This window comes from Rhagoletis pomonella, unplaced genomic scaffold, assembly GCF_013731165.1.
Source record: "Rhagoletis pomonella isolate Grant_MI unplaced genomic scaffold, Rhpom_1.0 Rhpom_scaffold_00401, whole genome shotgun sequence".
NCBI lineage: Eukaryota > Metazoa > Arthropoda > Insecta > Diptera > Tephritidae > Rhagoletis > Rhagoletis pomonella.
This window is the reverse complement of record NW_023458955.1, coordinates 38205-61943: the sequence shown is the minus strand read 5'-3', so window position 1 is coordinate 61943 and position 23739 is coordinate 38205. Positions and strand designations below refer to the sequence as shown.

At 34.6% G+C, this 23739-nt stretch overlaps 1 protein-coding gene across 1 annotated transcript in view; it reads right to left on the bottom strand.

Moving 5' to 3' along the window:
• The window catches only part of LOC118750799, a 22536-nt gene extending 10167 nt beyond the window's left edge, over positions 1–12369 (bottom strand). The window contains exon 1 of the mRNA XM_036485534.1: positions 11719–12369. Within this exon, the coding sequence (XP_036341427.1) occupies positions 11719–12369 (651 nt within the window). The remainder of the gene's footprint in view (positions 1–11718) is intronic.
• Between the last annotated feature and the right edge of the window lie 11370 nt (positions 12370–23739).

Sequence of the window (23739 nt, the reverse complement as noted above, 5' to 3'; positions counted from 1 at the left end):
AAATTGACAAAACGGATTGAGGAGGAGATTTCGTCACTCGCTGCTGCTGTAGTTGTATCATCTACGCACATTTCGGCATTGAAGGAGAGAGTGGAAAAGTCGGAGTCAGAAATTGAGTGCTTGAAAGCGGAATTAGTGAAGGGAGTACAGCAGAGATCGACTGCTGACATTGCTGCGGATGCCGTCGCGTTTGGCGTTCCATATAAGGAAGGGGAAAATCTGAAGAGCATTTTCAACCAGGTCTGCCTGTCAATCGACTTTTTGGCTTCTCAGATAAGAGACATCTTCCGCACAAGGCCTTCACGTGCTGGCCTCAATGGTGCGATTGTGATCAAATTTCATTCCCCTCTTGATCGCAATCGCACTCTCCGTGCTTTTGGCGACTATCGCAGGCGTATGAAGTCTGCTGTTCCCCTGCAACCCCTTGGCATCCAGGGGAATTTTCACCTATTTGAAAGCCTAACCAAAGAAAATAGACTACTTTTGCAAGCGGCCATAAAACAGCGGCGTGAGGGGAAGTTGCAGTCTGCATTCACACTCCGCGGTTGTGTGCATGTAACATTAACCAATAATTAACTTTAGGGCGCGCAGCTTGAATAATGAAATAAATAATATAAAAAAACTTTTTAATATACAACGCTTTTATAAATGGACTAAAAAGTAGCAAATAATATTTCTCAGTCCCATAGAATTTGTTTTGATAACTTTTGATTTTGAAATTTTAGCAAAAGTCATTATAAACAATCTATGAAATTGAAAATGAAAAACGCGCATGCAATACAAAGCATTCGATTTAATTGACAATAGTCAAACTACATAACGTAGACCTAAAATTTCTACAGCGAAAGTAGAACTTTGAAATCGATTTTAAGCGGTCGTTATTCATATACCCACATACATACATACATATATTACTTTTCATATCAATTCAAGTGTATTACATGCGCCCCACGCTTTTCATTTTCAATTTCATAGATTGTTTATAATGACTTTTGCTAAAATTTCAAAATCAAAAGTTATCAAAACAAATTCTATGGGACTGAGAAATATTATTTGCTACTTTTTAGTCCATTTATAAAAGCGTTGTATATTAAAAAGTTTTTTTTTATATTATTTATTTTCTACTTTTTAGTCCTGTCTGAATAAAATTTTGCAATAGATATTAAAATAATTCAACGATATTAATAGAAAGGTGCACACACATGCATTTACATATGTATGTACATACAAACGAGCACCGTGTCGTCTATTTCCGCTGTAGCAAACGTAGTACATAGGGCGACATCTAGATGTCATCTACCTCGCCCTATTGACTACAGATGTCGCCCTATGCACTATGCTTTTTTATAGGAGCTTTTCAAAGCAAAGATTTATGGTGTCGGACACACAACATTGAAAGTTTCTGGATCCACAACATTGAAAGTTTCTGGACACACAACATTGCAAGTTGATAAAAGCGTTGTAAAAATGGATGTGATCAGAGGAGTATTCGAATTATCTAGTGTTGATGTCATTTGTGTATCCGAGACTTGGTTTAGACCTGAAGTAAAAGATGCCCACTTTGACATTAAGGGTTACACACTTTATAGAACAGATAGGAAGATCAAGAGGGGTGGTGGTGTCGCTATGTATTGTAAAAAGTATTTAAAAACTCGGTTGATATCAGGAATATCTGGTAGCGCTACTGAGCATCTGTTAGTTGAAGTGACTAGTTCATCGTCTAAAGTCCTTTTGTCTTGCGTTTATAATCCTCATAAATGTTGTAATGTGAATGAATATTTTAATATGTTGTCCTCTGTCGCTGTTGATTATAATGACATTGTTATTTGTGGAGATTTTAATGTGAATCTGTTATGTAGTGATTTGTATAGCTCTCGCTTGTTAGAAGATGTCTCCGGTATTGGTCTAGATGTGGTTAATGTGTCTGTACCCACTAGGTATGGGCAGAACTGCTGTCCCAGCCTTCTCGATTATTTCATTGTGTCTGATACGTCCATTGTTTTGAAGTTTGACCAAATGTCATTTATCTCGGACCATGATCTTATTTTTTGTGCATTTGATATTAATTTTGGCAACCATAGTATTTCATCTGGTCCATCCGTTTCACCAGATTACCGTTTACTAGACGTAACCAATCTTTTAAATTCCATATCAAGTATTAATTGGTCCGCTTGCTGGGGTCTAAGCTCAGTGAACGAGAAATTGAGCTTTTTGAACGAGATCGTTTTATATCTGTATAGTACTCACGTTCCAACTCGCACTTACCATGGTAGATCTCCCTCGTGCCCTTGGTTCAACAAATCGGTTCGGACGATAATTATAAAGCGAAATAAAAGATATTCTCTCTGGAAAAAGAACCGCACTGAGGACAACTGGCGTGCATATAAACTTATCCGAAACGAGACCACGGCCATCATAAAGCGTGAGAAGTGCAAGTACTATAGCAAAATGTAGGATATCTCGCTACCAAATCATGTTTTGTGGCGCAACTTAAAAAACCTTCGTATACATGTTAGTGACAGTCCTGATTGTTCCCTTAGTCCTGAAGACCTTAATGATGCTTTTGTCAATCGTGTTACCCCATCTTGTGTTAATGCTTGCTTTACATCCTGTCCTTCATCTGTTGTGTCTGATTGTCAAGTCTTTGAGTTTAAAGCTGTGTCAGAAGTGGAAGTGGCAATTTGTATTAATAAAATAAGGTCCAATGCAGTTGGGGCGGACAGCATACCAATTAAATTTATAAAAATAATTGCACCGTACATTCTGCCTACTCTCACCCATGTCATCAATCATAGTATCACAACTTCATGTTTCCCTGATGCATGGAAGGTTGCCACGGTGCAACCAATTGCTAAAAACAAGTCTGCGTGTAGTCCCAGCGATTTTCGACCAATAAGCATTTTACCCGCACTCTCCAAAGTCTTCGAGATATTGATGTCTGAACAAGTTCATGACCATATTGATAAATTTAGCCTGCTGTCTCCGTTCCAGTCAGGCTTCAGAGCAAAGCATAGCTGCTCCACGGCTATCTTAAAAATTTTAGATGACATTAGAGTACCATTTGACAAAAACCAATTGACTTCATTATGCCTAGTTGACTTCTCTAAAGCTTTTGACTCTGTGAATCATGACTTACTTTGCATGAAGTTAAAATACTATTTTGGTTTTGGGGATTCCGCAACGCGTCTCATGCGGGGCTACTTGGCGGGTAGAACCCAGTGTGTTAAAGTTGGCTCGAAAACTTCTGGTCTAAAACCACTGCTAGCTGGTGTACCCCAAGGATATATCTTGGATCCATTATTATTCAGTCTCTTTATAAATGACATATTTTCTGCTTGCCAGCATGTATATATGCATGCGTATGCTGATGACATTCAGCTATATCTGTCTGGAAATCATGGAGAAACAAGGGAAATCTGTACAAGGTTAAACAATGACTTAGCATCCATTTTTGCATGGGCGAAGAGAAATGAGCTATGTCTAAACAGTGAAAAATCGTATGTGCTACCTATATCTAGAAAACGAATAAGTTTTGCAAATATCCCCCCCTTTATATATTGCCGATAAGTGTCTTAAGCTCGTGAAAATTACGAATGTCCGCAACTTTTACGCCGGTCCATGTTAGGAAAAAACTTGCTGTACAACTAATAATGCCTATCATTTGCTACCCTGAACTAGTCTACAGTAAACTAAGCTCTAAATCTGCTCATAAAATTTATGTTACATTCAACCATGTTACACGCTAAGTGTTCGGGTTGGCAAAATTTGACCATATCTCTGGTTGGAGAATGAGTTTACTAGGCTGTGAAATTGCTAACTATCTGAAAGCCAGAAACTGCATCTTTCTCTGTCGGCTTATTATGTATAAGGAGCCTAGCTATCTATATGACAAGCTCATTTTCCCTAAGTCAGCTCGAATTAATGACTTGATAGTACCAAGTTATAATTATCAAACCTCAGCGCGGCTATTCTTTGTCAATGCTACTCGTACATGGAACTCTATTCCAATGTCCATTCGCAGTAGTCTAAATAAAAGCAACTTTAAGTTCGTTCTATATTCGTACTTTCGTTAAAACAAATATATACATATGTATATACTTTGCATAATTATGAGTTTCGCTATCTAAATATATATTTTTCAGCCAATACGGATAGCCATTGTATTATTTTTAAGTGTATGTTTATTTTTTAAATTAGTATGTTAAAAATTTACGTAAGAAACATTGAATTTTTCCTTTCTCTACATTTTACGAAAAAATTTTAAATTTTCGAGAAGTAGTTTTTTTACCACAAATTTAATAATTTTTGCTAAAACGATATAGTTTTCCTCTTAATTTAAACAAAATTATTAAGTTATCTCTGCCCGTTCAGGAGATATGGCCAATCAAAGAAATGATTATGTTAATTTAAATTCGCGATTTTTCGCAAAGTAAGAGGATTATTGCAAAATAAAGTATAGGGAAACAAATATTACCTAGACCTCTACCAAAGTACGAACCTATCTTGGTTATCCGAAAGAAAGGGGTTTTAAGTGGCCCACTTGACGTATTTTGATGTAATTTGAATTTATTTTTATTTTTTTTATTAGTCACTGCTTTACTAAACAATTAATATCTCGGTCCTATATCGAAACACCCTTTAAAAATTTGTCAGTTAAATCTTTGATATTCACTCTATCACATATATTTTTTGCAGATTTTTAAAAACCGGCAAACATGCTTTTTTAGCATCTTTCTAAATTGTTCATTAACAAACGTATAGAAAAGTGTTTTTAAAAAAAATAAAAATCTTTTATAAATCTCTGACTCTTTGTCAATAAAAAAATACTAATTGATTTTTTTGATACAACCAATATTTATCGAGTTATGATGTGATAAACAATGGCTTACGGCGGGACACCTAATATTTTTGTTGTTGTATAACTTTGGGGAAAAAAAAATTTTTTTTTTGCGTTACTAACACTTTAGGACCTCTTCTGCAATATATCCGAAAATCGAGCAAAGGTAGTTTTTCACGAATTGAAATAGTGTGTAATGCCTCTGCTGTAAGTAATAAACAGAAAAAATCTAACAAAATTTTTGTTTAGAAATATTTTTTTGAATAAATGCAGTTTTCGAAAATATAAACGAAATGGAAAACCCTCATTGAGAACATATTTTTAATGCAACTTGAATATTTATAATACTTAAATAAAAAAAAAAATGTTTCTAAATTATAAAAATATTTTTTTAAAGCTCTTATGTCACTTCGCTTACAAAAAAATTTCATCAACTTTCGTCAAATACTTTAAGAGAAAAAGAGTTTTGAAAAAAGATTGCATAAAAATACATACATATATTTGCTTTTGAAAACTTTAAAAATTAAAATTTTTCAAAAAAAGTCTCAGAATCCCATTCGCATCTATAAATCTCTCTACCCACAAATTTTCACGCGAAAATTCGAACTTGACTGAAATCCGAGGTCCAGTTGAGCAATTTTCACCCATATGTACGGTGACCATATTTATGAGAGCTGCATACGGGACAAAAAATAATTTTGCAAATTTTTCCACACTGTTTTCCCTGAAACAGTATCCTTAAAGTAAAATCACAAATTTGGATGATAATTTTCTCGAGATTTTTAACCCGTAAAATTTGTTAAAAAATTCGGTAAACATTAGTATAATATAGTGCAGTTTTAAGTCGGTAAGGCTTACAACTAATTTTTGGCAATTTTTTTTGTTGACGGTGTTACGCATTTTTTTCATACAAAGTATGTATGTTCGACCTTTTTTTTTGAAAGAGAAGCAAATGAGCAGAAATTTCCACTCGCACTTTATTATACTCAATTTTAATGAGTTACAGAACTGCGAACCAAATTTTTTTCTAACAAATCTAATTAAAAAGTCTGAAATATTGGTGAAACATTGCAGAATTAATTCTTATAGTTTTTTTGCACAACGTTGGAAATTTATTATTATATTGTTTTTGTTAGGAAAAGAGCTTTACTTTCATAAAATAAATAATGAACATTAAGTAAACTAAGGAAAAATAGCCAAAACTTACGAAAATGTCGAGTCCTAATTTCTATTTTTGGCTACAGGATGCATTCCTCGATTCGAGTCAGAAAATAATTAATAATAAGATTAGAAAATAATAACTGCTTATAAAGAAAATTACCAACATCACTAAAAACTCGTACATAGGCATGCCATTTTTATGAGCTGTTAAGGCGTCAGAACACCGAATACGGGACAAATACAGGACATTAAAAGAAGTTCTGTCTGAAGTTTGGCGTCCCGTATAAAATAAATAAATTACCAGGACAATGGGTCAAAAAAGAGGACTGTCTCGTATAATACAGGACGGATGGTCACCGTACCCATATGGAAGAAAACCGCAACACCTTTGGCGAAAGAAATTCTAAAAAATCAACGGTAACTTTTAGCCACTTGAAACTGAAACATTATCAGACTAAAATTGATTGGGCTATAAAACTGTGTATTCACTTACGAGAAAAAGGTTTGAAATTTAGGTGAAAATTTTGCACTTTTTCGTAGTTTTCTACAAACTGTCAAACTTGGGTTTATATGGGGTTTGTTAGAGAAAGACCTGTATTTTAACCGAAAATTCTTAAAAATAAAAAATAAACATAAGGGGCACACAATATCACTTTGAAATGGCGTGCTATAGATATGACCGATACTGTACATGCTCCAAAGCCAGAAATTCGTACTATGCTTATATGCTTCCGAAATATACTACAGGAATTCGTAAAGTGTGCTGGCATACAGCCATACATACTAGACTGACCCAATTTTACTCAATGTCATTAGTTTTTTGAGGCTGATAGCTAAGAAGTATCGAAAAACTCACCTGACCAAGTCTGGTTGTGAAATTCAAATAAGTATTAACCCGATGCGAGTTTCCGTTTAGTACAATTTTTGGCTCTAATATTTAAAAGCGTGTTCAAGGAGAGGGCGAGAGGAGATTTTGTGGAAAATTTACGCGCTAATTGGCTAATCATATGCTTTCGGGGTCGTTGAACACATTCAAGAATTCTTGAGAAATTCAAAAAAAAAATCTGAGAAAAAAGGAGAAAGCATTTAAAATTTTCACTTTCAGTGATGCATATTTATTGTTTAGAATTTGTTTTCATCAACCAAAGACAGCCAGGATCGTAGGTCATTCAAAGAACTTTAAAAATAAAAAAAACACAGTATGACATGATTGAATCAGTGTCAAGATATGAGCAAATATCTAAGTTTCAAGTTTCTAGGCTTGGAAATCATCACAAGGTGCACATGTATCTTATCAGGATAGTGAACTTGCAGAAATTAACAAAACTTAAGGAAATGAAGTGAAAAAATGATTAATTACGATTTTATCAATACATAATTCTTCTTCTCAAACAGTATACCGTGAATATTTTTACCGTCGTTTTCAGTCTTTCTTACACTAATGTTTCTATAGGTAGAATTTTCAATTTGGATCAAGAAGAAAATAATTTCCTATTATAATCTACAGTATGTTTGAATTCCGGTACCCGTCTTCGCTTGAAGTGAATGCTCCGTTCATGGTTTCTGACAGATTTACGAATCGTTTAGTAACGTCATTCGTAACTCTGGAGTTTTTCACTTTTTCCAACCCTAAAAGGTATCATTTATCCCGCGGCACCGACGAAGGATTTTTCTTCAAAAATTAAGTTGATATACTCATCAAAATTAAGAGTTCGGGTCCTCGTTGTTATTAATTTTTACAAGCTCAATTGTGGAATTGATTCTAGAGTCACTGTGGCGAGATCGCTTTGCCGAAACCATTTTTAATTATATTACCCAAAGGCAAATTTAATATAAATTGGAGGAGACCGACAGGGTTGAAGTAGAAGATTGAATTGTCTTCAGTTTATAACAGCGATATATACGGGATCCTTATGATATGACGAAGAAGAAATTTTAAAACCCAAAATGTTGAAAAATTAAAAGCTTTTTTACGCCAAAAAGATATTTGACAGAAATAAAAAATTTCGAAAAGATAACACCGTTTTAGAAATTTGCTCGTACCTTGACACATATTCAACCAAATTATACCGATTTGTTTTTAATTAAAGCTCTTTGAATGGCCTATCCTGACTATCATTGGCTGATAAAAACGAATTCTAAATAATAAATTGTAAGCATGTAAAGTGAAAATTTAATATGTTTCTCAATTTTCTCAGATTTTCTTGAATTTGTCAAGAATTTTTAATTGTGGAGAAAAATAAATGGTCCCATCGTATTCAGCGACCTCGAAAACATATATTTAGCGTACTAGCGTATCAATTCTCCACAAAATCTACTCTTTCCATCTCCTTGAACACACTTTTAAATATTAGAGCCAAAAATTGTACAAAACGGAGACTCGCATAGGATTAATATTTGAATTTCGCAACAAGACTTGGTCAGGTGAGTTTTTACAAGTATTCGAAAGTTTTTAGCTATCAGCCTCAAAAAAAATAATGAAATAATGACATTGGGTAAAATCGGGTCAGTCTAATATATACATATATATATTTTGTATGGGTTTGTATAATTATTAGTGGTATGAAAAATTATAAAAGAGGCGAAAATGTATGGGAAAAATATGAAATTTTACCAAAATAATGCATGCAAGACACATTAGATATTTACTCGACTTTTATATCATTTATATTGAAAGTGATCACTTATAAAATAATAAACAATACTGTTCTATTAAACAGCTAACTGCTAAACAAAACTGATCTATTAAATAGCTAACTGCTAAAAATTGCTGTTCTATTAAACAGCTAACTGCTAAACGAGGCTGTTCTATTAAACAGCTGATATGTATAGTAGGTATATTGGAAAAGAGCATATTAAACTTTTCATAGCCATAATCAACCAAAAAAAATTTCTTTTATAACATTCTATGTATACAGTGGAGCATATGTATATGGGAAAATCTTTTGAGACGGGGACTTTTCAATAAAAAAAATGTTTTTTTCAACATAGCACAATTTTTTTTTCATAAATGATCACTTGTAAACCCAATTGAAGTACATTATAACCCGCGTAACTCATATGTTTTAAATGCTACTCTATTTAAACCATATTTTCAGAATTGTTTTCTATTAGCCGGGTCAAGTTAGATTTTCTAGGTTTCAGTAACTCGCATAAAGCTGAAAAGTGGTGCGAATGTTACGAACGTCATTATAAATGAAATGTGAAAAGTCCTTATCGATCCCAGATCTACAAAAAAAATTAGTTAAGGTTAAAAGTCACATAAATTGATGTTTACGGTTTTTCAGTTAACCGTAAGATTTATCATAAAAATAGGTTAGATAAAAGTGTAGATCATGCAATTTTCTCTAAAACCCGTTATGACACTTTTTTCCTAAGAGTCACCATTTCTGGGATATAACGCCTCGATCGACATCCATAAAAAATTTAGTCTGTATGGGAACTGTCTTTCCAAGAACCCACATCTTTTACATGAGTATAGTATTGAGTACTGAAAATTAAATTAGTTTTTAGAGGTGAGCATTTTATACACCGACCCAAATACACAAACACAATATTACACCAGGGCTTATGAATTTTTTGGCCCTTGATTGGTAGTGGTCAAGGAAAAACCAATATTAAGTAAAAAATTACCCACTGATCACGCGTTTTATCAAGAAGATTTTTCAGCAATGATAAGTAGCACATTGTTCTTTAGCCTAGGATTCTTCTTCTGAAGAATTGAAGAAGTATATTTTATACCCGTAAATGTAAAATAAGACTACAAGAAAATTCACGTTTTTTATAAAATACGCGAAATTCAGTTACAATTGTAAGCAGCCACTTCTCTCGCATTTTATAACTGGCACATTTGTTTAATACCTGTCTTTTTATTCCTCAGAACCTACAAATAAATGGCTGAAAACCCCGAGCTTTAGGTCTGACTGCTCTAGAAGTTATACCTTAATAAAAAATAGATTTTGTGCGAGTTGCACTAGAAATTTCCTGGTTTTCTCGATTTTAGCAAGTAAACTGGTCACTTAAACCGTTATTTTTGTTTTGAAAAACTATTTATTGATATTTACACATATAAGTATTATTAACGAAGGTATAAAAACCGCACTTGGCATTGCAGCTGCTTTGTGGCGGCAACAATATGCCAATACGCAAAATGTCCCCGACTCAAAAGATTTCCCCATATACATGTGATATTTTGTATACTAAAAATATATGGATGCGACCCACCACACATATGTGCATATATATGTGTGCATATCACATAAAACGACTTAAAAAACATTTAGCTATGTTTAAATCAGAATTTTTTTTGTTAGTTGACCACAGCGGCGTAGCCAGGATTTGGCGAAGGGGGGGGGAGGGATGAAAAAAAATTTGCATCGATAACTTAAAGTTGTGATACACAATGGCTAGAGGCGTCGCCTGTGGGCATTCTTTCATATACGTATGTTTGTGCCATTTTTACCGTTATATATTTTTTGTGTACTCGGTTATTTCGTGGGGAATTCATGCTTTATTTAAATTTAAAAAATTCGTTAGTATACACTTCAGTTTTTACACATTGAATATATCTCCATATTTTTATATTTACGCGTACATATTTACATTTATTTATGTACAAGTCTACAAAATCTTATTACTTATAAAGCGATTTTTAATCTTCGTTGCTTAGCACACATTTTTTCAATAACTTCTTGTGCTGTAATCGGCACATCATTATGTACCGCTAACATCGTTAAACCATTCAGCCGCTCCTTAGTTGTATAAAAAGAAGGGACAAATAAGATAGCGTATTCAACAATTGAGTAATCCACTTGCAAAGTGCGCTATTTAAATTTTTTCGATTTTTAGTTTTTGGTGGGTTTCATATCCACTAACAGCAGAATGAAAAATGTTTCTATATTCTGAAATGTTAACTACTCTTGCAAAAGTCGCTATAATACTTATTTATACACTTTCAAAAGTCTCCTCTTCGTATGAACTTAGAAAACTGCAAGAAAACGTGGTAGTTTCGGTGCCTAATGGAAGAGGTCGCAAAAAAGAAGCAAACCAATCTTCCTTAAGGAGAGAACGCGAAAAGCTAAAAAAGCTAGCTATGTAAAAGATACTGGAATTTCTTTTTAATGTTACTAGGCTCTTGTTTATCAAAATTTTCCGGAAATAAAAAAGTTCGGATGGTACTTGTTGTCGGAGACGTTTTTTTTAATTTATGGCCTACTTAAAATCACATAACGCTGTTTGCAAGTGGACTTCTCAATTGTAAAGCACAATGTACATATCAATATTTTAATTACCTGTCCAGTAGAGATACGTAGATAAGTTTTTAACCTCTTTAGAGTTGAAAAGGTGCGTTCTGCTGTTGAAGTGGAAACGGGGAGAGTGGCACAAATTTTTAGCAACTTGTATAAGTTATTGAATGACGTTTTATCGCAGTTCTGAAGTGCATCAAGTGCAGTTTTTGGCGAAAGATTCTGCCTCTTTAAGAACGTTCTCCATAAATTAGTTTCGGCCACTATATTTGAGCTTTCAATAACTGGTTCATAAAACTCAGCAAGCTTAAATATATTTGTGTCATTTTCTTCACTCTGGTCTGTTGAAAAAATCGAAGCGAAACCTCTGAAGATCGTTTTATGTTGAGTGAATCGAGTATCTATTTCCATTATTATATGATCAATAAATGGATAAAAAACAGAAATCTTGAAATAATCAGCTAAGTTACATGCTTGCAGATTTTGACTAGATTTGTATCGGTTCTTTTTGAATTCAATATCCATGTCGTTTGCATATTTTTTACAAGTTCTGAACAATTTTTCAAAGTAATGTTCGCGGGAACGAATACGTCGTAGCTGCGCCACTAAGTAATTTGCCAAATCCACTACAAGCGCTAAATCTATCTGTATTTGTTGGAGTTTATTACACAAAGGCAGAATGTAGGAGAACATATCGACTATTATATTAATGGTTATAATAAATTCGAAGTCCAAGCTTCGTTGGAATATAATTGCATCAGTTGATGATCCGTCATTCCATTCGCCTATGTCACCCAACGCAGCATGTACAAAAGGCATTAGAGAAATGAAGTCTGATACCGCATTATATTTTGATGTCCACCTAGTAACGCTTAATCTCTTAAGACTTTTAACGCTTGGTGCTATATCTGCTGCTTCCAAGCAGCTTAAAATAACTGGTTTACTCTTCGGTGTATTAAAAAATGTGTACAACTTTTTCACGATGGCTAAAGTATGTCTTATTGGCGGTATTACACTAGCTTTGGATATGGCCAAATTAAGCACGTGTGCTGAGCAATGCACATAGCAAGCAAAAGGATACTCCTCTTGAACGTATTTTTGCACGCCGTTAAACTGGCCTGACATATTCTTTGCCCCATCATAACCTTGACCAAAAAGATATTGACAATCGATATTACATTCTTTTTATAGTGTATTTAGAATTATCAAAGCTAAATCTTTTCCACGAAGCGATTTCGAACACAACAAAACGAAGGAAGTCTTCTCTCAAACTTATTTCCCCACGATGAGTCTCATCAACATATCGGAGACAGATCGAGACCTAAAGTATTCAAATAACATTATTTATATTAAACACATTCCTAGTTGTCTACACTATCCTTTTAACCGTCTCATGATCATAATATAATAGTCAAAAAGGACATTATCAGAGTTATCTAATTCAGCTTTAATATACACTCACTCATTTATATCTGCGTACACAGACATAGAAATGTGCGTAATGGACTGCAAAAATAGGCATTTTAAGAACCACATATGTATTTTTATAAATAGTATTTTTAATGTGAAGTACATTATTTTATTATTAGAGTAAAATCATAGTAAAATAACACAATATACAAGCTGTACTTGTCTTTAAAAAAAGGACATACACTAAATTAAAATAAAAAAAAAAAAACACAATATTCCAATTACGAAGGGAAAAAACACTGAAATATAGCTATTCGGACCTACATACATACTTATGTACGAAATAATAGTGCGATTCATAAAACGGCAAAGTGGCGTTAGAGATAAAGAAAATTTTTTACAATTATATTTCGATGCAGGCTTAACTGATATACTTTTTCTTGAAGCATTCGAAGACAATAAAAAAACATGTGTCTCGCGACTTTGACTTTGCAATGATTGTCAGCTCAAATAATATGGCAATGTAGCAATTTTGTCGCAAGAAAGTTTCCATACAAAAATAATCAGCTGTGTCGCAAGGTGGCAAATTTTGCAACAAATGCGACATTTGCAACAACTTTGCGACGTTTCATGAATCCCACTAATAGTAGTGTGACATTTTGACCAGTTTTGACTATTCTTCTTTACATTGAATAATTTTTATTAATTTTATATAATGGGCCTTATTTTAATTTATAAGAGAATTTAATTTTAACTTTTCGAATCTATGAGTAATATATGATTGTTATATACTGGCTAAATTTCTATAATTTATGATTGTGCCAAAACTGAATGAATTGTGCCAAAAAGGCCCTTGTGAATGAAAATGCCAAAAATGGCACTATTGTGCCTACTTTTCCAGCACTGGATTACACGATACGAGACCCAGCATCCAGCCAATCAGAGCATCCCATGATTTTGTGCTCTAATTTGGCAGCACTAACACACCATGGGGAGCTAAGCAAAATGGTGAGATTCCAGTCGCTACGCGAAAAAAGGCACCGTTTTCGATCAAGGGATTTTTAGTTTTGTGTTTACAAAAAATGCTACAAGACTGCGTTTATTATGTAAAAAAAAAGTTTTTAATCGCGACCTAAGGATTTTATAACGCTAAAACATAGAGAAAATATATACAATTTTATAAATTTTGCGTCTTTCGCGTAACCAAAACTGACACCATAAATTCATCAATAAATGCAGTACTTAGCACTATTTTTTGCCAAATTCACACTGGCAGTTTATTATACTCAAAATTTGTACAAAGTTTGAAATTTGAACATGCTTGTTTTTATTAGGTAATCGGCATACTTTTATAAAAAAAACGTGTTAAAATGTCTCGTAGCTATCTATTTTTTCACCTCTGTGTGCTCTGATTAAATTAATGAGCTTGCTCCTATTATTTTCAGACCGTGTGAATTCGGATTTTTATGGACGGGAGAGAGAAGGGAGTAGAGGTTTAGCGTATTAATCTCAAACCGGGAAAATTACGGTATTATTTTGGTCTGATATTATACCTCGAAACCAGTTTTATCACCTGAAAAGCCTAGTGTGTTTCGCAAAAGGTCTGAAAAGACTAGTATAGGCTCAATATTCAAATTCATAATCCATCAACCGATAATTTTATATATTCATTAAAAGATAATTTGTCATCCGTCTGAAATAAAAAAAAATTAAATCAGGATACAATAGTATCGTGTTATTAATTCAAAAGTAAAAAATTTTAGTTCAATGTCGAAGGGGGGGATGTATCCCCCAATTTCCCCCCCTGGCTACGCCACTGGTTGACCATTGACCTCGGAATTCACGACTGGGAATTTATTTTTGACGAATCGAAACAGTTTGGCTCTTTTTATGAAAACTTGGAGTTTAAAATACTATTTCATTTAGGTCTCTATTAATTTTCGACCGCTAGATATTTGCTTTTATATATAATTTTTTTTTAGTTGCACTTTGACCTTGGATTCAAGGTCGAGAAACTGTTTTTGAAGAATCTGAATAATTTACCCGAATTCATTAATATTTGGGCTTTATAATGCCGTTAGGTTATGTCGCTATCTGGTTTGGATCGGGAGATATTTCACTTTGTCCATTTTTTCCCAAAACAGAACACAGTGCGCCGCTTTGACCGTATGTATAATTTTGTAGCAAAAACAAGTTGAAACCGAAACTTCGATGAAAGTGGTCAGAAAATTCGTGTGTGAAAGTTTTAATATTTCAAAAAATCAAAAAAAAAAAAAAACGTCAAAGTGACCTAAAAAAATTTATGGCGAGTAGCTTTTATTATTAACTGTACAATTCAAGTATTTTTCGGTTCAAAAAAGTATAGTAAGCCAGCGCAGTGACTCAAACTACGAAGTCCGCCTAAAGTGAAAAGTGTATTATGGCGTTTCTTCAGTTTTGAATTTTTGCGTTTTAGTTTTGTAAAGTTATTTCAAGTGTGAATGAGTTGGAACGTTACAATAATTATATATAAATATTCTAGCCATAGCAATCCATAAAAAATTTTCAAAATATCGGCGACGTCAGATGAAGATATAAGAAAATTAAGAGAAACGGTGCCCTATGATAACGAAAGTTCCGATAATGAGAAAGAAGGTGCTTTCGACAGCGATGAAAGCGTCATAGACGAGACAGCCGGGTTTACATACCGAAATGACTCGGGTTTTACCCGATCAATGGTTGTTGTTTCGGCCATCTAACCCTATTTGGGTCGGCGAAATTTCTTAAACGTTCTTCGTCCACATCTCCTCCGCACTCTTCTGCTCAGGGCTGCCATCGAGCCAAACCCTGGGCCGGAACCTACGACTGCTGCGCTTCCCAGAAACGATTACTCCCAAAGTCCACCTCAGTCAAGTGTAACTCTTGCGACGGGCGGAGTCACTTTCGAACTTGGTCAGCTTTCAGCACTCATAGACAATGGACCGCGTCATACGTGACCCTGTGCTGGTCAAACCGAGCTGCCTCTACGGCAAACTAGAGTCCGCCTGAGCAACTCTACACAAACGCGACCACAGACACAGCGGCATAGAATATTAATAGCTGCTGTCCAAAAGACGCAGCTGCACAGCAATTCAACACTCTTTGGCATTCAAGCCTGTCAAATGAACGGTGACGAACCCACCAGGTGACATAACAATTGTAAGCGGTAATCTGATAAACAGCATAACCTTTGCTGATTCTAGCATCAGACAATCTGCCCATAGTCATCTCGATTGATAAACCTGCCGACTTTGCTTCCGCGGAATACCGAACCTACATCAAAGCTGATGGGAGCGGCTTCGCGAAAGTTACTGAAAGCACCTTTTCTGCCCTTCCCACACCAAATGACGCTACAGCCTGCTTCATTCAAGTTGGATGTATTTCGGACCCCGTCCGAATTTTCGTGCCGAAGCGGCTGTCCTAGCTGATGAGCGTGACAACATTCGTCAGGCCACACCCGAAAATCCCCGCATTAGGGATCTCAACGCGGAGATTCCGCAACTTCTGAACGAACATAAGTGGAAGCAGTGGGAAGAGCATCTGAAGACTTGTAACTTCACCTCTGATATGAGCAAGCTTTGGTCAACCGTGAGATCACTGTCCAAACTGACGAAGCGAAGTGATGACAGAGTTCAAATCTCTTTTGGCGACCGCGCTTCGTCGGAGCCGGAGCAATGCGCGAGCTAATTTAGCCGAAAGTTTATACTGCATTCTCCGGCGGACAAAGCCAAACGTCGAGTTACCAGAAGACTGTACAAACCGCCAACACCTAGTGCGACTCTTGCCGTAACCAGCGGTGAAGTTCATATAGCAATCGTTTTCTTGAAATTTTATTTAAAAAAAAAATCAAATTGAATACAATTCCAAAACAAAAAATTTTCAAAATTGTATATCTGTAATGCATAGGCCCGCCTTAAGGCGGACTATATATTATATCCCCTAGAGGGTAAATTTGACTTCAAAATGATTTTCTGACATAAAAGCTATGTTGGTTGATATTAAATTTATAACTTCTAAATTTATCTTCTCAAAATAAAATGCATGTATTAGAGGGTTAATATATATTTCGAAATCAGTGATAACGAAAACCCTTAAATACCAACTTCCAATGAAATCTGTCAAATACATATTGAGTAAAAATTTAGTTCGTCCTATATTCTCGATTCGTCCATGATAAATTTAAAGTGCGATGTCATAGGTAGATTTTCGCCAAAATTTTGATATTTTTGTGCGCTTGTAAGCGGTAGATTTTCCCGCTAAATAACTGTAAGTGATCAATTTTTGACATCGCCCAATGTTAATTTATAACCACTCAAAAGGCCAACGACGATAAAGTAAGATTATTTTTAATTTTTTTTATTACACAATGTTAGCCCTCCTGACACCAAAAGGTTCTACGGTGCGATGTAAGTGTTGTTGTTCGTTAATCTGCAGCAGTAAATTTAAGTCCCCGATATAAGATAGACCTTCAAGTAATTGATAAGATTGAAAGCAGTGGTTTACTTACTGTTCTTGAGTTTGAATAACCAAAAATCCTGTATTAGATAAAGGCTCCGCTTCCTTCGTTAAAACTTCATAATCACATTCGTCCTCATACCAATTTGGGGATTCTAGTAGCATCGTAATGTCTAATTCTTGAACTTCTCGCGGACTCGCCAATGCAATCATTCCAGAAGAATTATTATTCAAGCAAAATGATAATAAAGCTTCGTGATCCTTGTGAATTACTCGTATATGATCAGACTCATAGCTCTCATTTACCGACCCTAAGAAAAAGAGAAGTTAAAAGATTGAAAATTTTCATGGCAAAGCGTTTTTAAATCTATTTCTTAATGCAATGTTTTACAAAAAAACTCGAGTACACTTTTTTAAAGGTCTTCGAGGTGCTGAATCCACTGCTCTGGCAGCTACGGTTTCCGAGGTATTTTAGCCTAAAAGTGCAAAAAACCGAATTTGACTGATATTTGAGGTTATATAACATCGAGATTTTTGAAGCAAACCTTCCTTAGCGGTGGTTGGTTAGTTGGGAGTAAATTGGCAAATTCAACGGAAATTGCACACGGAAATGGTTGGGAGGGAAACAAGTGCTTCTTAAATGTATGCACATGGTATTCATTTAACAAAACCGTGCTAATAAAAGGTTAAAAACTAAGACCTAGATAAAGGCCAATACAAGATGAAAGTAAATGTGAATACATGCAAAGATAAAGAAAAGGATCAAGGCAAAAGTAAAAATAATAAAAGATGCGTAAAGATAAAGGCCAAAATGAAGACCTAGGTAAATTTAAACACTTTACTTATGTACATAAGGGCAAAGGTGAAGGTGTAGATAAACACTAATAAACATGAATGATATTAGAAAAAATGGGGACGAGGATACCGATAAAAGTAAGGATGAAGATAGGGGAAGAAAGATTAATACAAAGGTAATTATAAAGAAAAGGATATATGTAGACAGAGACTCAATCAGGGAACTATTTCGCGATTTTAGAGATTTTCGGTTTACTCGGAACTTATCGATATAAAAATTGATTTTTTTTACCGATTTTGTTCTCAATATTTTTATCGATTTTATTATCGCAATTTTTCGAGTTTGTTATCTATATTTATCGATTATGTTATTGATATTTTTATAGATTTTTTATCGATTTTGTTATCGGTATTTTTATAGATATTTTTATCAGGGACCGTAACCGTTATGATTTTTATACTAAAAATCAAAATTTAATCGTTATGTTGTGATTTGTATTTTTTCGATCATTTTTAATCGTTATTTTATGATTTTTTTTTCGATCATTTTTAATCGTTATTTTGTGATTTTTATTTTTTCGATTATCTTTAATCGTTATATTATGATTTTTGTTTTTTTCGATCATTTTTAATGATGATTTTAATTTTTTCGATCAAAAATAGCAGTTATTCTTAGTTTTTTAATGTGTAAACCGAATGTGCACAGATTTGACTTAAAAAACAGTTTTACAAGGCATGCATATGTACACTTGGATGGTCCAAAAACAGTAAAGTCGGAATTGTAATGCTGTCACCCCCTAGGATTGTTCTATATCGAAAAATGTATACCCCTATTTTTATACCTTTGATGAGCATGAAATGGTATTATAACTTTGGTCCGATGTCCGTACTGAACAATCAGTTGTATGGAGGCTATAGGTTATAGCAACCCGATCTTCGCCATTTTTGTCGTAATTATTCTTTTGATAATAGGTGGACATCTCGCGAAATTGCATGTGCCTATCTACATAAATGGAGGAGTTATAACGAAAATTCTCATAACTGAACAATCAGTTGTATGGGAGATATATGTTATAGTGACCCGATCTTTGTTATTATTCTGTTAATAATGAGTGAAAACGGTGCGAAATTTCATATTCCTAGCTGCATAAATGGAGAAGTTATAACAAAAAATCTCATATCTGAACAATCAGTTATATGGAGGCTATATGTTATAGCCACCCGATCTTCGCCATTTTCACTGTAAGTATTGTTTTCATAATGAGTGAAAACAGTGTAAAATTTCATGTTCCTATCTGTGTACATAAATGGAGGAGTTATAACGAAAAATTTTATATCTGAACAATCAGTTACATGGGAGCTATAGATTATAGTGACCGATCTTTGTAATTTTCACTGTAAGTATTCTGTTGATAATGGGCGGAAGTATTGCAAAATTGCATGTTCCTAACTGCTTAAATGGAGGAGTTATAGCGAAAAATCTCATATCTGAAGAAGCAGTTGTATGGGAGCTATATGTTATAGTGGCCCGATTCTTCCGGTTCCGACAAATGATTAGTGCATTATAAAAATACACCCACCTAACAAATTTCATCCGGATATCTCGAAAACTGAGAGACTATATTGCATACAAACAGACGGACAGATGGGCATGGCTAAATCGACTAAGCTCGACGTTCTGATCATATAAGTATACATTTCTATATCTTCTAATTGTAGTACTTACAAACATGGGTCCAAAGTTATAATACCATTTCATGGTCATAAAAGGTATAAAAGTAGGGGTATACTTTTTTCGATATAGAACAATCCTAGGGGGGGGAGAGCATTACAATTCTGTGTACATAAGCATGCCTTGTAAAACTTTTTTTTAAGTCAAATCTGTGCACATTCACGTTACACATTAAAAAACTAAGAATAACTTCTATTTTTGATCGAAAAAATTAAAATCATAGTATAACGATTAAAAATGATCGAAAAAATAGAAATCATAGTATAACGATTAGAAATGATCAAAAAAATAAAAATCATAAAGTAAATAGTATAATTAAAAATGATCGAAAAAATAAAAATCATAACATAACGATTAAAGATGATCGAAACAAGTAAGAAAGTCTAAGTTCGGGCGGAGCCGAACATTAAATACCCTGCGCAAGTATTAAATATATGTTTTCCACCTTTCCAAAAGCTACCGCTACATGATAAGCCGGGGTGTATAAATTCTAAGTAAATTAGCGTCCTTAAATTTCAAAATATTGAAATTTCAAGCATTTCTGAAATTTACCGTTATATGAAAAGCGGCCGTAATTTTAGTCCGATTTCAACAATTTTCAACGGTATGCTTTTATGTGGCAAGCACAATAACCGTACTGAGTTTGGTACAAATTGGTACAACCGTTACCGAGATACCTATATGTGATCATAAGTGGGCGGTGCCACGCCCATTTTCCAAAATTTTACCATAAGCGTATTTCTTTGTTAAGAATTGTTGCAAACATCAATTTTGAAAAAAGTAGATTTAATATTTACTGATTTATCGAGGATTTCGTATTTTTCTAAATTACCGTTATATGGGATGCGGGCGTGGTTATTGTCCGCTTTTAAAAATTTTCGGGCATTTGGTATGCTGTACCAGGACCAACAACTGTGCCAAGTTTGGAAGAAATAGGTGCAGCGGTTACCAAGATATACACATGAAACCATAAGTGGGCGTGGCTACGCCCATTTTCCAAAAATTTCCAATATTCTTATCTTTCGTCTAAAAATCATTGTAAATATCAATTTTGAGTGAATAATCTTCAGTAGTTACTAAAATATCGCTGTTTTCGTATTTATGAAAATTACCGTTATATGGGAGGTAGGCGTGGTTATTGTCCGACTTCGCCCATTTTCAATACCATCCGTCCTATGCCCAAAAGAAGTCCACGTACCAAGTTTCGTTAAGCTATCTCAATTTTTACTCGAGTTATCGTGTGCACAGACGGACGGACGGACGGACGGACGGACAGACAGTCACCGCTTAATCGATTTCTCTTTTCATCCTGATCATTTATGTATACATTTGTCTATATCTATCTCGATTCGTTTTGCCTGTTACAAACAACCGTTATGTGAACAAAGTTATAATACCCTTGTGCACAAGTGCGCTCGGGTATAAAAATAAAAATCATGAAATAACGATTAAAAATGATCGAAAAAATAAAAATCATATGAAGATAAATGAAAACGTAATAATATAATAATAATAGATTGGCGCTTACACATATATTAGTGTTTGGCCGAGCTTCTCCTCCGATTTGTTGCGTGCGCCTTGATGTTGTCACACAGGGCGGAGGGACCTACAGTTTTACGCCGACTCCGAACGGCGATTGTATTTTTATGAGAAGCTGTTTTTCATGGCAGAAAGCTGGCCGAAAGTCGAAGCGTGGTACAATTGTAATCAAACCTTGTGTATTCGTCTTTATTTTAGTTTCTAGTTTTAAATTTCACCACATAATTTCGAAATTCAAAATGGCGGATCCATAATGGCTGCTGTGTACGCTTAAAATAATCAGATTTTTAGCAAAACTAAGGTAGTTAAGTATAAAAGGTCATGTTTTCTACTTTTTTGTTATAAAATGTGATGTAGCGGTTAGCAATATACGCAGTCATTCCGCAGGGTCTGGGTTCAAGCCCAGTTTCCGACCAACATCAAAAAATAAGAAACCAACAAGTTTTGGCAGTTGTGGCAGTTGGCAGACAATGGCAAACCCCCCGAGTGTATTCAGCCACGAAGAACAGCTTCTCATAAAAATAAAATCCTCGTTCGAATTCGGAGTAAAACTCTTGGTCCCTCCCCTTTGTGCGCCAACATCAAGGCGCGCGCCACAAATCGGAAGAGAAGCTCGGACAAATACTAACGAGGTCTTAATGTTTGTTTCTAAAAATCTTGATGTTCAAATTTACACGGGAACTGCGGGATTTTGAATGAATCAATTAACAAGACACACATATTTGTTGGTACAGGAATATATTCTTAAGATAACAATTCTATACACCGTAAGAATCGCAGTCATCTGAAGTATCCTAGCTCATATCTATATTTTCTGATGGCAATTCCGCATCCGCATTTACAACAGTTGTTAATAATTTAATGGCATTTGACGACAGTTTATGATTTTGTTTTGTTGGGTTTAAACGTAAACTTGAAATGACAGGGTCCGAGGATACAAGCAGCCGATATTTTTTAATATCCTTATTCCTTGACTTATCGATAGAGTATAAAGATAAAAATTAAGATAAATGAAAACGTAATAATATAATAATAATAGATTGGGGCATACACATATGTTAGTGTTTGGCCGAGCTTGTCCTCCGACTTGTGGCGTGAGCCTTGATGTTGTCACACAAAGCGGAGAGACATGATTCAATAATACAAGGTTAGATAATTATTGACAGCCGCGGTTTGACACTCCCTTACAAAAGGTTGCATTTACGAAGGACGGAGAAAGGAGAAGAATGAGATCCCTTGGTGCGAAAATGGTAGTAGAAAAGTACGCAAAGTATGCAATTAGTAGTGAAATTCCTTTTGTAAATTCTAATGTATTTGCAGGAAATCTAACATTTCAAACGAAATATGGAACGAAATATTAATATATCTACGTGAATTACGTAATTTGTGTGCTATTTAGCTGTATAAAAACTGCAAAAGGGCTCAGAATTAGAATAAAACTACCATGAGATTTATGTAAACATCTAATTTAAAAGCAATTTATGTTTAATCAGTGCAACATATTGCACATAAGCTTATACTTCTATTTCACACCAAAGCTACACTTTTTTCAAGTAAATTTGCAAAGAAGCAACACGGTGCCGCTGCTAAGGGAGTGGTGCGATAGAGACAACTGTCAGTTTATCGATCCTTGTATTATTGAATCATGGCGGAGAGACCTACAGTTTTACGCCGACTCCGAACGGCGATTGTATTTTTGTGAGAAGCTGTTTTTCATGGCAGAAATACACTCGGAGGTTTGCCATTGCCTTCCGAAGGACGACCGCTGTTAAGAAAAAACGTTTTTTCTAAATTTTTTGCGATGTTGCTTTGACCAGGGCTAGAACCCAGGTGCTGCGGAGTGGAAGCGCGCACTGCTTACCACTACACCATAGCGGCCGACAATGTTTGTAATTGACAATAATAAATAGTAAAGGTATGAAACCAAATAGCATTTTTTTTAAGTTTTTTCTAACTTCCTACTTTGATACCTAAAAATTAGTGATGCATTTGATCCATTTTTTGTTTTTTTTGAAGTGAAACTTCTTTAGCGGCGGTTGGTTGGTTGGGAGTAAATTGGCAAGTTCAAAGGAAATTGCACACGGAAATGGTGCAACGGAAATGATGCAATGGAAATGGTGCAACGGAAACAGTGCAACGGAAATGGTTGGGGCTGAAACAAGTGCTTCTTGTGGGTGTGCATATGGTATTAATTTAACAAACATTTGCTAATAAAAGATTAAAGAATAACACTTAGAAAAATACCAATACAAGAATGAAAGTAAAGGTGACTTCGTACATAGATAAAGAAGGATAAAGGCAAAGGTGAAAATAAACAAAAACAAAGATGCGTAAAGATAAAGGCAAAAATGAAGACCAAGGTAAATTTAAACACTTTACTTATATATATAAGGGCAAAGCTGAAGGACAATATGTAGGTGAAAAAAATGATAAAAACAAAGAGGAGGATGAGGATGCCGATACAAGTAAAGATGAAGATAGGGGAAGAAAGATTAAAATAAAGGTAATTAAAGAAGGAAGGACATAGAGAGAGACACAGACACTTA